At 30.0% G+C, this 18,326-nt stretch overlaps 1 protein-coding gene across 2 annotated transcripts in view; it reads right to left on the bottom strand.

The window, feature by feature from the left end:
- Positions 1–18,326, bottom strand: part of Ttc26 (tetratricopeptide repeat domain 26) — a 97,054-nt gene that overhangs the window by 54,367 nt on the left and 24,361 nt on the right. For both annotated transcript variants that reach the window (XM_076454016.1, XM_076454017.1), the window contains exons 5-10: positions 16,975–17,089; positions 11,661–11,856; positions 11,088–11,157; positions 4,206–4,307; positions 2,168–2,242; positions 1,650–1,752 (exon numbers count right to left, since the gene is read on the bottom strand). In XM_076454016.1, coding sequence (XP_076310131.1) covers positions 1,650–1,752; positions 2,168–2,242; positions 4,206–4,307; positions 11,088–11,157; positions 11,661–11,856; positions 16,975–17,089 — 661 coding nt within the window. The remainder of the gene's footprint in view (positions 1–1,649; positions 1,753–2,167; positions 2,243–4,205; positions 4,308–11,087; positions 11,158–11,660; positions 11,857–16,974; positions 17,090–18,326) is intronic.

Below are 18,326 nucleotides of genomic sequence, written 5' to 3'. Positions count from 1 at the left end.
TCCATGTCAGCTTTATGGAGGCCGCCATTGTTACCGAATCACACCTCTCCATACATTAAAGTTAATCCGCAGTAAATCCGTGAAAAAAGTGATCAATAATTAAAGTATTATTTTAAATTCGATAATCCGATATTTTTATGGAATTGTATAAATATTGCCACAAACCCAATAGAAATCACTTCAGTTTCTGAATTAATAGTGAGCATATCATATTGACAAATTCCTACCCCATGAGTACCAAACGTAAACATGCATCGTATGACATTCAGTAAAAGCTGAATGTCATAGAAAAAATACGAAACGGTGAAACTCGCGCTAAAGTACTAGAGTACTACGAGCGTGAGGGAGACAAGCTGAAAACACTACAACTAAAGTCCATGATTAGAGACACCAAGAAGAGGGCAACAATGAGCAAGAAGCAAGCAACAATAACGTCATACTTTACCAAGAAATAAACTGTATTTGAACTATATTATCTGTATTTGTAATTTTTAAAATTAATAAATTGAATAAAAGTTTTGTGATAATAATGTAGAAAATGGATAAAAATTTAATGTGGTTTTGTATATATTCGTAAGAATTTCAAATGTAATAACTCGGCACTTGTTAAAACAGCACTTGTCAATTGTATCTGAATAGTCTATACATTAATATTATAATGATCACGCAATAGCCCGGATGAGGCTCCTCGGCGGAGCTGTTGGCGACTTCGGGCTTTTCAGTCACAAAGGTTTAAGCCGCGGTTAAGCAGGTTGACTCCCCAAATACTGCGGCTTAATGGCGCTCCACTTTATGATGCTATTCAAATAGGAAATGCAAATACTGGTCTATAATGTCACCCAAGAAAAATGTGAACAGACTGATCTATGATGCTATTCAAACAGGAAGTAAATAGACTGACTTACGATTTACTCATGAAAAAAAAAATGAATCTACTCAAATAAGAAGTAAATAAACTGACTTGTGATAGAACTACATTTTTCAACAATTAATTACCTCTGATAAACCATAAGCATCATGATCAAACATTATGAAATCAACACACATTACATATGCTGATGCATGCTTTGCACTTTGTGTAATTATATATCCATAATAAGAATAGGTGGTAGTTAAGCAGACATTTGGTGTGAGAATGATCAGATTAAATAATATACAAGATATAAATAATTAACTGAGTAAACTAACTTTTTCATAGCATTATACTGATCCCATAAATATTGGAACAATCAGTAATTAAGTACATGCTCGTTAGACTAATTTAAAATAGTTCTATGTAATAAATAAAGCACTATTTCAAACAATAATATAATAATATTTCCATAATTAAAACAACAAATGTCAATGTTTTATATTACTGACTTCAGAGAAAACAAAATTTGATTTTAGATGTAAATAGAACAATTGTACAAAAAATGTTTTATGTAAATACATATATTCCACAAAAAACAAGTTACCAAAAGGGGAAGAAACATTCAATATACCTAAATCTAGCCTTAACTTACTTAATCTAGAGAGCACTGGGCTTGCAATAGAATTCTAGCTGAAGAATAGCAATAAATCTTAGTTGTCTTAGCTTATGATTGTACACATCTATACATTTTTGACATAGCTTTTAGAATTACAAATGAATGTATAAGAATTGTTACCTTGCTTTAAATAGTAGATAACTAAGTTTAGCCTGGCCTCAGGAATTACATCCACAAGTGGAGGAAGAACTTGGAGTGCTCCTTCTCCACCTCGAAACACAACCTGTGTTATGGAATAATGCTAGTGAGACTCTACTTTCTCAGGCAACATAAAAATAGACTTTAAGAGAGGATTCAAAAAGAAACAAATCATATCTTTCACAAAAGTTAGTTCTTATATGTAAATTTAATATGAATCACAGATAAACTGATTAACAGTTCTACAAGTCAATAATATATCTTCATTTGTTTTATTTTTATAAAAACTTCAAATTTAACTAAAATGTTTATTAACAAATAGAAACAACTCAAAAAGAAATTAAACCAGAAAATGTTAATAACAAATAACTAAAAAGTAAAGGAAAATATTTTAATGTTAAATAGTATAAACATGGAATTATACATGATTATGGAAAACCTGTATAACAACAAAAGTATACCACAGATTAATTTTTCAGAAAATGGACTATTGTACCTACCAGATTATGTTTGATGAGATCTCTAGCAAATGTAAAGGAAGGAGATGCCATATCTTGCAGATTTTTCAGTTCAGCCTAGAATTTGTAGTACACATGTATACCAAAATGTTAAGCTTACTTACGCATTGATTTGACATCAAGTATTATAATTTTATTACATGTGCTTCCCAAGCATGTTTCTAATAATTTATTTTGAGTACAAAGGGAGATTTCAAAATTCTTTCACAGTATACTGCTAGTTCTAAGTTTCATGAGACTACTAATTTCATCTCTCTCTATGTATGTATAGATTCTGTGACTCTGAAACCTGTTTTCTAATTCACTATTACAAAAAGACAACAACAAAGCCTTTCTATTAGAGTTCTACAATAAAATATTCTAGGATTATATTTTCTGGAATTTCATTTCTTATACTTTCTCTTAGAAAATAATGTAATATCATCTTCCTATCAGAGTTTGACTATGAAAACTTCTATACTTTTTCTAGAATTACCATTTTCTATTCTTTAATTTACAGGATGTTTTAAATTGCAGTGATAAGATATCTTAAACATGCCCATTCCTATATACACTACAAAACAGCTGACAAAATGGAAATATTAAAACCTTTTTTCTTGTGCAACAAATGGGCATTGTTTTCTCAAGCTGCTCACTTGTTATTATGATTATTGCTTTCTTTGAGTGTAAAGTACACATAAAATTTGGTGATATTTGTACTTTTAAACTGTCAACAGAACACATTTATTTTTTCAAGCTGCTCAAGATTGTTAATACACATTTTAGACTATGTCAACAGAACACATTTATTTTTTCAAGATTGTTAATAATTTTAGACTACGTAGGAGCTGCAACCACAGGTTCACATTTCAATAAACTAATTACTTGTATTCCATTTGATTATCTAAAGAAGTATTCTTGAATGTACTATAAAGAGCCTTTCACAAATTTATTTCTTAACCAATACTTTTAGTTTCCTAATTAACTCATGTGATATGAAAATAAGAAAACTTTAAATAAAACTTTTAACTATGTTAAAAGAAGTATCCACTTTGTTACCAATGTTTAACACACACAATAATATTACGTTTTATTCATATTTCCAAAATTTTTCTTAAGACAAGCAAACCTGCACTATAGAAATGCAAATTTCTTTTACAACAAAAACCATTTATGGTGTTTATTTACTAATTATCACTTAAATAAGGTACTTCAGAAATTTGCCATACTTTGTTTTTACGTACTCAATATTCAAAATTAAATTTTGATCTTCTTGCTGTTTTTTGATATTATTTTAATTATTAAAAACTTCAATACAATGGAAAAGTCAGTACTAAATCTTTTCTCTGCTGCAATTACTCTCTGAATGCATATTTGATACCTTAATCTCTGTAAACCACAAAAGAATGTACCACAATTCTATGAAGGCTTTCATTAGTTAGGTTCAAAAGAAAGTTACCATAGTTAATGTTAATATGTCAAAATAATAACATAAAACCTACTTACCTGATTGTCCCCATGTTAGTATTTAAAAAATTTAACCATAATAAGCAAAACATAGATCTAATTTCTCTCAGAATTACTTTGCATTTCTTTATGATTGTTATTATGGATTTTGCAATCTAGCAAAGCTGTCCTTAAAGATGTATACCAACAAATGCATAACAACACTTCTGAGCAAATTCCAATTTTAAATTTAAAATTTGGCTGATCATTTCAAAATTTGTGAAATACATCATTTGAGACATACCTTGAAACTTGATGTTTATATATATTTTTTCAACACAGTGATCAACTTAATGCCATAAGAGTTTCTACAAAAAGATTACTCATGCAAAATGTCTTTAGTAACTACAAAATAGAGTTTACATATGTAAGGAAGTGAGTACAGTAAACTAAACTGTAGCTTACATCAAAGAAACTCTTACGAGGGAGGACAAATTACTTGGTTCCAATTTTTTTTCTCATGGATAAGTCACATGAAACAAAATGTTAACAGTATTTGCTACCTTTTAGTATAGATAAAACAAAACTTCCTTGCCTCTGCAGCCTTTCCATTATATAGTCTGAAATGATTACATGCTTTCAAGTTTATGGCAGTTGCACTGTCAGGGTAGTTTTGTAGGTAAACTGCTAGAACTTCCTAAAAAATAAACAAATAAGAAAAAATATTTCAATTTAAAAATAAATGTCTTAGAACACACTACTTTACATAATAAATGTAGGTTAGAATAGATTTTAAAATTTAATATAAAAATTTCACATCTTAAAGTTTTTGACTGACATGAAATTTGGGAATATTGAGTTTCTATAGAATATTAATCCTATGAAATAAAAATCTAATTTGTAAATTATATTTTTTGTGTAAATCAAATTTTTAAATGTTTCATCAAACAGCCTATTATAAATAAATAATTTACAAAAAATTGTATTTTATTTTCTGCACAACTAAGGAAAAAACAATGTTTTACTTGACTTATAAAGCTTATTTTGATAGTTTTTGATACTACATACAGTTACGACAGAAAGTGTTTGTACCCCTGCATCGTGAGTTGTTTTTTCCTCATAACTTAAAAAGTATCACGATTAAGATAATGAAAGTATATTATAAATATTATTTAAACACATGTGTACATACATTTTTATGAAAATTGAACGACAAATAAACTGTTTATAAACAAATAACCAAACATAGAAGGGGCAGAGAGTGTTCGTGCATCTACTTTAATGGTCAGTTGTGTAGCCTTTCAGGTGAATTACTTGGCACAATCTCTCCTCATAGCCCTCCATGATCGTTTGACAGTACTTGACTGGTATTTTCTTCCATTCTTCTTTACAAAAGGCATCCAAGTCTTGCAAGTTTTTCGGATGATGCTGATGAACTCTGGTCTTCAATTCATGCCAAATGTTTTCAATTGGGTTGAGATCAGGTGACTGCGATGGCCATTCCAGAACGCTTATATGGTTCCTCTGCAACCAGGATTGCACATATTTCGATGTGTGCTTAGGGTCATTGTCGTGCTGAAAGATCCAACAATGCCCAAGCTGCAAGTTCAGAGCATCATTCTTGATATAAGTGCCTAATATGTCAACGTACTCTTCCTTTTTCATGATTCTGTTGATGTGGTGAAGGCTGCCTACACCAGAAGAGCTGAAGGAACCCCATAGCATGAACAAGCAACCTCTGTGTTTAACTGTAGGGATGGTGTTCTTTGAACGATTTTGTTCCCCCTTCTTACGGAAAATATTGCGAACATCACTGTGGCTAAAAAGCTCAATTTTAGTCTCATTTAACCAAAGAATACTCTTCCAATAGGTAAAGGGTTTATCTACATGCTTTCTTGCATACCTCAATCGTGCTTCTAACTGAACAGGCTTTAAATATGGAGTTCTATGAGGACAGCATGCTTTGAATCCAGAAGAGCATAACATGTTCATAACTGTAGAGGTGCTTACTTCAACCCCAGTTTCGCTTACCAGTTTCTTTATGTCATTACATGTTAAACAAGAGTTTCTACTAACTTCTCTGAGAACCTTCCTCTCAGTTCTCTCTGGAATTGGTAGGGCATCTGGAATGAGGGAGGTTAGCAGTTGATCCTGCAAGCTTAAACTTGGCAATTATGCTTTGAACAGTAGATTTTGGCACATTAAGTTGTGTAGCACTACCGGAAAGAGACACGTGAGATTTGTATTTTACAATAATTTGGTTTTTTAAATCACTGGACAATTGTTTCCTGTTCACCATGATGACTAAGCAGATAATGACAGAGACGGTGCTAAATTGCCGGAAGTACATTTTTTGCTGACTAAACTCCAATAATTATGAACCCAGTGTCAAGTTCTGAAATGGTATAATGTAGTTTATTCTCCAAACTAAACAAAACTTTTATGGGAATATCAGTTTTTTTCACATGTTCTGAAATGTACAAACACTTTCTGCTCCTCCTATTTTTGGTTATTTGTTTATAAACAGTTTATTTGTCATTTAATTTACATAAAAGTTTATGTTGATGTGTGTTAGTATAATATTTATAATAAATTACACATCTATTAGCCTAATCGTGATACTTTTTAAGTTATGAGCAAAAAACTACTCGGGATGCAGGGGTACAAACATTTTCTGTCATAACTGTAATCATTTTTTTAATTAACTGAAGTGTTTTACAAGGCACGTAACAATTTTACAACAGCAGATATTTTCATGAATTCTCGTGCTACAGATGTAAACCTTAAAATTCATAATTTAAGATATTTGGAACATCTGTAGGAACCTTGCAAAATAATAATCTTAAGTTAAACAATATTAGAAGTACATTACAAACTACTTTATTTAGATTATTATTTTTATAAATACATAAATAACGTTGAAATAAAACAGCATATGAAAAAGTTAGGAAACACTGTAAATGAGGATAATTTACCTGAGAAATATAATAAATGGTGTGTGTAGCTCAAGATTTCGAATTACTGTTTTTGTTAAACTAAATAAATCTGAAACAAGCTTATTTTACGTTATCTAACAATTTAATAGAATAAATTAAGTTAACTTTTTATTTATACCACAAAACACAAATAAAATGTTTCTATACATCACTTGGAATCAATACGTGTCCATAATACTTTAGGTTTCTGCTTACACATTATAATACCTTTAGTAGAAGTAAGAAGTTGCTAAATACTGGTTTCAAAGGGGACACTAATGAACAATAATACATTGATAAAATAAACACTTGGATTAACTGTATAAAATTGAATTTTATTATTTATTGAATGGTGTAGACAACTTCAGAAGAATTGGTTCAGTGAACAGTTTCAAAATCAAATAAAATGCCTAAAGAGTACACTCTTCTTAGAAGACAATATCAATTAAATATAGTTAGTAGGAATCCTGTCAGAACACAAAATGTTTTAATTTGCTAAGTGCATAATATAAATATAACACAATAAGTCATAATGGGAAATTTCTATTCAGATTTTACAGTTGGTAAACATGCACTCAAATAATATAGAAATCTATAAATATACAGACACTGTATTATTTTAACTTTTAAGTGGGTAAATCAGCCATACCTCAGCTGATAAATGATGACAAGACAATAAAAGTATGAAAGTTGAGCTCAGAGAATATATAGATATACACCAACAGAGGAAATACCTCTGATTGGATTGGTCTTTATATCCTAATTAAACAGCTAAATTCACCCAATTATGAGCTGTAGTAACCAATGTGCCATAAAACCACAGATTAAAATTATGTATACTTTAAAATCCAAAAATCAGAATGATAGCATCTATAATACTCTGAACCGTTTACTAGGTAATTACAGCTAGAAAAGCTGAGATTATTAGATAGAACTTTAGAATAATGATGGTTGTGGTTCTTAATTATCACCAAGAATTTTAATTCCATCATAGGTTGAATGGACTTTGTAACCATCACTGTCTGAACACTAAGGCATATTTTTAAAGTGAACATTAACAAATATTTACCATCAGTTAGTTTCAGTAATATTTTAGAATATTGAGAGTGAATAATCATTTGATATCTCAGGACTGAAAAAGATGGACCCATGCACATGCCAGAAACTGGGGCTGAAGAAAGTGGACCTGAGCAGTCACTTGAAGGATTGGTGGGAAAAGAGATTGGTGTAGATGTAGATTCTTAAGCTCTCTTAACCACAGAGGGAAAAAAACTCTTCACATAATTAGAAAATAACTTTGTTGGAGGTATGGAAAGATTTGTCTGTACTCCCACTGTAGCACTGGAATGATCTGCAGCAGCTTATGTCTGAGATGGAGTGGGATACAAAATGTGAACCCTTTTCAAACATTGTACCTATTTTATCTCCACCCACTTAGGGCAAGAATGAATATAAGAGGGGTGAGGTCCACTACAATTAACAGAGTAAGGGTCCATTTTACACTTGCAGGTATCATTGTCCTTATTACCACAAAGAGCTCATGTCAAAGAACCATGACTTGATGTCTTCAAGTGACCAAATCACTGACACTGGAAACATCTGAGAGGGTTGGGAGTACATGGCCATACAAAACAGTTCAGATAACTTGCCTTGATGGTAGTGAGTGGATGTGGTGATGTAAACATCAAAATTAGAACACTGGTAGGCAGCATAATTCTGTCTTTGTAAAAACTCCTTGGGTGAAGAAATCAGCAAGAGTATTTGACTGGGGGATATTCTTCCTATCCCTCTCAACAATAACTCCTTGTGATAAATTTGAAGTAAAATGGGGAGTAACCTCAATAGGTATATCCCCAATGACTTTCAAATGTTCAAAGAGTTCAATGTGTTTAGGGGTGGATGTTTTCACTAAGATGTCCTCAGAATGTAGCTTCTTGACTGATTTAAGACAGCCAATAAGCCCCTCTAGTCCCTCTTGAGTAAAAAAGGGAAAATTTTGCTTAAAAGATTTGTTTGATAAAAAATGTAATATCAGAAAATTAGGTACAGGTGTTAAAGAAGTTGAAGACTGTTGTTAAGAATCTTCAAGATGAGGTGGTTTACCAATGATCTCTATTATTTTATTTTTCTTTAGATTTAGGAGATCCATAATGGAAGAAGAAAGATTCAGTGCTCACTGACCCAAATCACTATGAAGCCCTTTGAGGGAATGCACTACAATGCCAAACAAGGACACTGCAGCGACACCAGAGTTTCATGAGCACTATACCCAAATACCAGCATCAGGCACAATATCCACTACATCCATAGAGAATGTCCAATACTGGTACTCAGTTGATCCTAGTCCAAGAGTACTAGCACTGACCTTGGAAGAGCCATCTCAAGGTTGTCCATCTTCAGGAATGTATGCCAAAGTGAGTGGGTTGGACCCTTGAACCACCAGGATCCTCTCCTCCCTTTATGGGTCACCACACATGGCAAACACATGGGTGGATGTTCAGATCACAGAGGAGGTAAACTGAAAGTACAGAATATTCTCTGGGAGGTCCCCTCACTAAGTACCTGGTAGATTTATTTATTTAAAAATAATTATGTAAAATGGAACAAAATGATGTTTCTTGTTTCATAGTCTTATTTCATGATAAAGAAATACAAATCTATTAAATTTAAGTAAATGTCCCACTGTTACAACTGTAACAAGCTTGGCTTGTGCAATAAATTATCATACAGTAAGAATTTTTGGGTTTTCCCCAGAATAATGAAATGCTAAAGAAATCATTTTAAGTCTATGTGATTCATAAAAATTCTCAGAAAAGATTAATTGTTTAATTAACTGTTTCACTACAAACATCTTTTTCTGAGCATTTCTTTCAAAATTTAATTAAAGTACATTCTTATAATGGTATACGAATACATATGATATATATACATAGCTAATAATCAAAGTTTTAATAGTAAATAAGTTTTAAGTCCATAATTTTATATAGTAATATTTTTAAAAAATCCTGAATTTCCCACAATATGACAATTGTGACGTTTACTCTCTAGACATCCCCCTTCTTTAATTATTTACCATTTCTCCAAGAAGTAAGAAATTTGATGTGAATTACTCATTATAATATTATCATTGCTCATGTAAAATTTTTTTTTTCATAATCTTATTTAATTACAGAGCCACCAAATAAAAATCAGACCCAAAGACTGCCATTCCCACCTGTCACATTCTCTCTTTCAAATATTTCCAGTAGTTCTCTCTGAAATTCAATACTGTATTATTTATAACCAACAGTTTGTTTGTTTGATGTTAAGAACAAAGCAACACAATGGACTATCTGTGTTCTGTCCACCATGGGTATTGGAATGCTAATTCCAGCATTGCAAGTCCACAGACATACAGCTGTGCCACTGGGGGGCATAACTAACATAAAGTTAAGGCTTTAATCTGTTAAATTACACACTATATTATGTTGTTTACTACACAAAGAATTGTCAATTTCTTTTCTAGTTCAAACTTTATTTACTTGAAAAACACACTGACAAGTTTAGCTAAATGCCAAACAGCTTTTGTTGCATAGTTAAAAAGCCAGAAACATTGGGATATTTATGGGACATTTTCTCCTTTTTGCATGTGATTATTCTATGTTCTTTGGTATAAATATTTAATTGAATAAAAATGTATTTAGTGCAGCAGTATCACTAGCATATAAAAGTAGGGTAAATTTTGTTGGCAAAAAAAAAAAAAAAAAGACAGGTTTTTTTTTCCATGATGACGAGAAAACCCATACTGGCAGTTTTTAAATATATAAGTATTTTTAATTCTTTATGTGTATTCTTTATTTATTATTATAAAAGTAGCTAAATGTAGGTTAGATTTATAAAACAAATACATTTTTTTCAACAAATATACTTTTATTTTACAGTGTGAAGTCATTCTAGAAAGAAAAATGTGTAATAAATATAGTTTTTCCATTTTTGTTTTCTTGGTGGTTATGAGGTTGGTAAAAGTGACTCACCTTGTAAAGAGTTAGAGAAGAGAAAAAAGTAAAACAAAGTTTCACTAAAACAAAAAAATGTTTGAAATGCACTTAGAAGGTTTTAGAGATTATGCAAATGAAATGTGAGGTTTGTCAGATGAATAAAAGTATTTTTAATTTTAACATGAAAAATTATTTTGCATCCAGAGTAGGCAATACTTTGATTCCATATATTCATAAAGTAATGCTTAGTGAAAATACTTCATTACAGTTTGATTTTCTGTCTGCAAATAAAAGATTGAAAAATTTTGTAAGATACACAAAACATATTAGAAGTTACAGTATCGAAATTATAAATGTCAACTTAGGGTCATAAACTTGGTCAATTTTACTGAGTATGTATTGAGAGAGTTAAAGTACTTGTTTATCACACTTATTAGTATAGAAACAAGAATGAAAACAGTTGAATGAAAAACCAAACTATTTTAAACTGTTACATATAAATTTAAATAATATAGGACACAATACCTGAGAAACATCGTAGTAATCTAACTTGTAGTAACACAAAGCAACATACACATTCAATGCCAGGAAGTCCCTATAGGTTAAAAAAAAAGTTATTAACCAGAACAAAATATGCAAATCATGATCTTAAGTGTCAGAAACAATAATTTACATATTTCAGGTTATTAAGCCTACATGTGTCTGATGCAGCTAAAATTTCATCTATTTCTTTAAAATGCATTTAAGTTATATACTTTCTATTTAAGAAAATAATATACAGTTTTTGCATTTTTCAAAAGTTATATTAAAGTTGAAGAAAATAAAATTTTTAGAATATAAAATGATTAATATCTTAATGGAGTGATAAAGAATCATGGAAGTCTATGTTTCAAAGCAACACCTTATATATTTGAATCAGAGCAAATATGTAGATGGGTATTCACATGTACTGATGTTATACCATGACAGAGAGATACACAACTATTACCACCTTTATATAGAAACATGTTACAAATTTTTAATGCAAAACTACAATACATGAATAGTTTTTTTGGCCAAAAGTACTAAAGAGAGCATGCAACCAAATATGTACTGTACCTGTTATCCAGGAGTATACGTTTATATATATCAATAGCTTCTTGATAATGGGACCTTAGGTAGTGTATGGAAGCTAATGAAAGCTGGTCTTCCAAGATGTCCTCCAAGTTTTGATGATGCTCCATCAGTTGTTGTTCATCACCAAACTTGTGAGCAAGGTGAAACAACAGTCTGTTCTGAAGTTGGCTTTTGGGGCCTGTACAAATAAAAGTTAAACAAAATGATTTATAATATGAATGTGATGTTGTTAATTAAATATTACAAAATCAAATGCTTGTTTAGAGTCTCACATTACTGCCAGTGAAAGGACACTGTTAAAAAAAAGTCTTGTGTAGAGGATAATTTATATGTTATCTAATTAAATGTACATGCAAGATAAAGAATATTAGTTTTACATGTGCTTGGATGTGCAAATCTACACACACACATAAGAGCATCATTAAAAATTTAAAGCACAGAATTTCAATAATTTCCAATCGTATTAGAGATTGAAATAGCAAATTTATACATACACGTGTGAAATAACAAAAAAACAAATGAAAGTTTGTAGAACTTTAAAAAAAATTCCAGGTATTTCTATAACTCAACAAAACAAAGTTTCTCCTATGTAGTATGTTTATACCATGAACAACATCATTCTAGCCAATTTTATTTTAAAAAAAGCACAGGTGCAGTACTTTATTGAAATGAGGAATTCCACAGTAAGTTGAATAAACCACTTGTATGGTGATCAAGAAAAATAGAAAAAAAAAAGAAAGAAAAATTACAACAGTTTTATTTATCGTCACAGAATAGTATTTCAAAATATAACTGTAGCAGTGAACCGTGATAGTTTTTATATTTACTTTTTTAGTTGTTTTCCTTAGAAATTATGTGAAATGAAAGAGAATGAAAGTTGTGACCAGTCTGGTTTATGTTGTCAACATCAGAGGAAGTGGATGATTCTGTTAATTTATATGTATATTGAATTTTCTTCCTCTTTCACATTTTTAGCTTGTTATAAAATTGTTGTGTTTGTATTCATAAATATTACTTGTATGCTGTCTTGAAATTTATTTGATGGAATACTACTTAATTTAGTTTTAGGCACAAAATTAATCTAATCTTTAATTAATATTGTGCTTTTTCTACAGATGAAACAATAATCATTTTAGGTGCTGAGAGAGTATAGAGAATATTCATTTATATACAGTAATTTGCCATAAATATAAATACTTTACAGAAGAGTTATTGTGTATAAACATACCATGCATTTTTTTTTCTTATTTTAATACAGAATTTTTCAATCATTCTAGTACATTTGTTCTTCCCATAATGTGGTCAAGAAAGTCATTAAGTTATTCTACCTGCCTTTGTTTCTTGTCATTCTCTTGAGATAACACTTGTTTTGTCCATAGGTGTGTAATAAACACTTGCAGAGAAGCCTGGATCTAACTCGCATATAACTATGTTAATAAATTATAATGTTTTAAGGGTTTCTTATTTCATGGTGAATTTTGGAGAAAGTGGTGAAGTCATTTTGGAAAAGCTGGGCTGTGAATTAGTGAAACCTTTAGCTACATTAACAGTGTATTATAGACAAATTATTTTATTTATGAGTGGTGTTTATATGCATACACATACATAGATACATACATATTCAACGTGACTCAAATTACAAAACACAGAGAGAAGTTGGTAACCCATGAGTATATCATCAATCTCATTTACATGTATAATGTTAAAAAGAAAATTGAGCACTTTTTAGTGAATTTCAATATTTCAAAAAGGAAAAAAAACAAAAACTTTATGATGAGGCTGAAATTTTTCTCTCTTCACATCAGTAAGATTTTGCACATACATGTTCTTAGCATATCCTCTAGCTTCCTATGCACAGAATGACGTACCTAACTCATATATTACATCGTGAACAAATAAATTGCTAATATTACACCATTTAAATTTGTTAAACCATGATAGTAATTTACAATTTTCAAAATTTTCCTTTTTAAAAATGACATGAACAGCCATTATATATGCAATGAAAGAAAGCCTTAACAAGAATCTCCTTGCCTACCCAGTTAACTGTTTGTCAGCAGGTGTTTACTTTCTTGAAATTTTTTTGCTACTCACTGATCTTTTCCACACAAACTTGGTCATTTTGATCAATCTCAAAAACACAATGTAACCATGTATATTATAATGTTTAAAGTTGAAAACTCATTTTCACTAAACTTGACACTGTGCAATAGTGTGTGCAAAAAATTATGATTTTTTTTTTAATTATCATTTTTACTAAGATTTGTTTGTGGATTTATGAAGTTAGTCTCTTATACCAGTTTGAGTGCAAGACAATTTTGTTAAGATTAAAAATATTTCTTTTCATGTCACAGTTCTCAAATTTGTTTTTATTATTATCTGTAGAACTTCCTATGTGAATGCTATGTTCTTTTTGATAAAAACTTTAAATTTCATGCATTTTTTCTCTGCTGTAACACTATTTGAGCTTGATTCATTTGACCAGCTTTATAACTACCACACAAATGTATAAAATAAATCTAAGCTACCTTTTCACCTTCTAGAAATGTAATAGAAAATTACAGCTGTTAACATTACATGCAAATCAGTAAAGTAATTTCTTGTCCTTACACTGGTTATAACTAACGTAACAGCAAATCATAAAAAGAATTACCAACATTTTGTAAAAGATAGTATGTGATAGAAGGGCATGGAATGTGGATTTGACTTTCTAGTTTACATTTTTGTAAATCAGGATGACTGAAAACTATAGAATTAGATTATGTCTCAGCAATACTTATACTATAACTCTATAATTTGTACTAAAACTCAAAAGCTGAAATATAGGTGAAAATAATGTTTAAGTGAGCTATTTGGAGCAAACAAGTGTCATGTGACACAAGGATGTAAAAATGAGAACAAAAATATTTTATGAAATCAAGAAATGGAAACATATATTAACTTTTAGTTCATTAATTACATTTTGATATCAAGTTCATTGACACACATTTACAGTATTTTCTTTACATTTTGAATGTAACTATAAAAAATGTTAAAACATTTGTAAGGTTAAGCAGATAGCAGAAAATAAACAATAAAACATTATAAAACTGGTAGTTAACTGTGTTAACTACAATATTTTTGGTAATTTAAATAGAAACATCAATACATATTGCATTGGTGATTTATTATTTTATATTTCAGTTGCACATTTCTGTCTAAAAAACTCTTACTGTCATATTACAATGTGGAGATGGACAGACTAATTCAAAGAAGTACCAAAATCAAATAAACTGTATGAAAGTCTATAACTTTCAATACTTAAATAAAGAATTATAACTAATTAGATGACTTAGACTACACAGTCATACTAACAACTTTTAGCTGTAATCTACAACAGTTTTGCACTCCAGAGTGAGTTAGATGTGCTGATGCTGTATTATGGAGATTATAAAGTAAATTAAAGTTACTCAATGTTTTCATTCACACATAAATATTCCAGCTATCAGTGATAACAATTCTGAAAGTTTAAAGTGAAGTCATGAAGTTGCTTTCACATCCAAGCAAACACTTTATGCTTCAAATGGGCAAGCATTATTAAAAAACAAACTCCAGAGACATGTCAGTCTCTAACAATGAGTTTAAAGAATTATACAAAAAAGATATTACCTGAGAGCAATCATTGTTCTTTGAACTTGAAGAGACTTGGCCTAAATATTATAGCTAAAGCTGTTACTTATATTTAATAGAGAATTTCATTAAGAGAAATAGAAAGTGTTGGTAACTGTTTGAGGAACAATTGTGATTAGTTGTGTCGGTTGCCTATAATTTGTAAAAAAAAAAGGGAATAATTGTATGTTACAGATATATTTAAATGTTAATTATTCATACAAAAACAAAAACAAGTCACAAGATAATACTAACTTGGCAGTAATTTAGATTTTATATGTAACAAGAGACAACCAGGGGTGTTCAGAAATGTTTTTCTTCAGCCCTATAATTGACTTTATAATTTGTAATTATTTTTTACATTTATTTATCTTTTTTATATGTAATAAATATTCTAAGAAATACTTGAATTAGAAAGTTTGTTTTGCAATAATCAAGTGTGCTGATTATTGATTGGCAATAATGAGCTTAAATCCAAAACAAAAAAGATAAAGCTTTGTTAAAATCAGTTTATATTGCTTACATAACAACTTGGAATGATGAAAGTGTGTTTCAAGTTGCATTACACAGATACATTGTGATGTCGTTAGATTACATACAAAAAATAGTTGATTAATAACATTTCTACCAATGTTTAAGTAACTAATTGATTGACTGTGCTTTTATTGTTTCATATTAAAATCACTTGAGGAATGAAATGAAAAATAAATATATAATTCTATGCTTCCTGACATTAGTGTCGTTATTAACGTACAAAAAAAAAATGAAATAAATGTTCAAAATGAGCCAAAAGGTTTTTGAAACTTGACCTTAAAAAATTCTTATAATCTTGAATGTTTAGCTTATATTTCTATTAACATTTCATCAGTTGTGCAACACCAAATAACAGAATCCCACTCATCTGATGATAAATGAATGAAATAAGCACAGTTTGCACTTTCTCTTTAAGAAATACTCTGGCTCATCAAATAGTGGTAGCTATACACTGAATAACCTTGGAATTCTGTTGCCACTTTTCAAAACTAGGAACTTTTTCTTATAACAAATCCACATCAGGCTATCTGCTGATTCCACCGATGGGAATCGAACCCCCTAATTTTAGCATTGTAAATCCGTAGACTTACCGCTGTACTAGCAGGGGACCAAATTAATTTGTGATGGCTATATATTCATATGAGCAAAATGAAAATCAGTAACATTTATTCACACTTATTTTAAAATTTAACATAGTATTGAATAATAAATGATATGACATATAATCAATGTTGAATTTTGCTATCTTCAAATATTGGCACAAAATAAAATTACAAAATGCAAATTTTGCAAAGCTGAGAGCAGACCCTGTTCTTATACTGAAACAACTGAATGCCATATAAAATGGATTTGTCAAAGTTTATATCTGAAATTGTTACATTTTTTACTTGAAATAATTATGACTGTTGTATATGTTCAAATAAAAAGTTCATTTACATGACCTGATGATGAAACTTCTTATCTTATTTTATAAAAAGCATTAAAAGTGTGATCACAATTAGTTTAAAGAAATACTTTTGACCTATGCATTTATAACCATAATTATATATTTTTTTAAAGTTTTATCATAAGTCACATAGAATTCTTGATATTATGTTAGTAATTTACAGCTCACCTTTCTTCACAGCTTCACTTGCTTCCTTGTACATTCCCAAATAAAAGTAACAACAAGCAAGAAATGTCCATGTATCTTGGGGAGCATCCTTCCTTTTGGTGATTTTTTCATATTCCTTTAAAAACGAAAAATATATACATTTAATTGTTTATACCTTCTTGTTTCTTTTCATATGTTTATTATATGTAACTTAACAAATTTTTTATCACAATTGTTTATTTTAATACAGTGTTTTGGTCGTAATTTTGTTTGATGCTCCAAAATAAAACTTTTAAATGGTATCCAATAATCTGTCTTTCATTTTAATATGTAGTTGTCCAAATGATGTCACTGTGGCAGTTCTAGGGGTGAGTGAAACCCTGGTGGTTCTAGTATTAAGTAGCATGTACTACCAGAACAATGCTAGCATAATCAGATAGCTTAGATGAGCTTCACAGGGCACAAACAGGTGACACACAACATATCAGACTACACATAAGCTCCCAAAGAACAGTCTACATTTTTTCATTTTGTTTTAAGCACCAATGAAGCTATGCTTTCCTGTTAGCTTACAGATATTTTTAAGACTCATCCTCAATTGCCATATAACCCTACTGTAATAAGTTGTACAATATAATTGTACAAATGATAGTCAAATTATGACTGGTGTTATTGGAATTAGTCAACTGTAATCCAGTCTGGGACTTACTGCAAAACTATCTCAGTTGTCTCTTAAATATTCATCAGAAGGAAGCAGCTACATTTTACCTACCATTCTTTAGACCTCTACTGCTCACATTTGTAACAGGAATTACCAATCACATAGTGGAAGTTGTTTCTCTTTCAATTACTGCTATTCATAAACTATAAAAAAGTTACCAACCACATTTTTCCTTACCTTCCATTACTGCTGTTTGTAAACTATAACAAAATTTAGCAACCATATATTTCCTACTGCTATTGGAAGATGTCTGCTTTCTTATTACTATTCATAAATTACAAAAATAAACAGAAAGAAATAATTAGTCATGGAAACCAACTTTATTTGTAGTGCAATTGTGAGACAAGAACTGACTGTCATGTGCCTTTTAAAGTTGGAGAAATTCTTGTTGTGACCTACTGTTCTGTATACTAACCATGTTATGACATCTCTGCATTTACAAAGCTCAAACTATCACTTGAAACATCATAAGATCAGTCAATTCTGCTTATGTAAATCAGTGAAACATTCAACAAAAGTATGTATACAGAATATATATTAATAACATATTAACATGCCTTTTCAGTGTTTTTAGGTTTTACATTCATACCTATACAATTGACAAATTATACATGAATTACTAAATATTTTTTGATGGATATAAGTTTATATT

Source organism: Tachypleus tridentatus, chromosome 9 (assembly GCF_004210375.1).
Source record: "Tachypleus tridentatus isolate NWPU-2018 chromosome 9, ASM421037v1, whole genome shotgun sequence".
NCBI classification, from domain to species: domain Eukaryota; kingdom Metazoa; phylum Arthropoda; class Merostomata; order Xiphosura; family Limulidae; genus Tachypleus; species Tachypleus tridentatus.
This window is presented reverse-complemented; position numbering and strand designations above follow the sequence as displayed.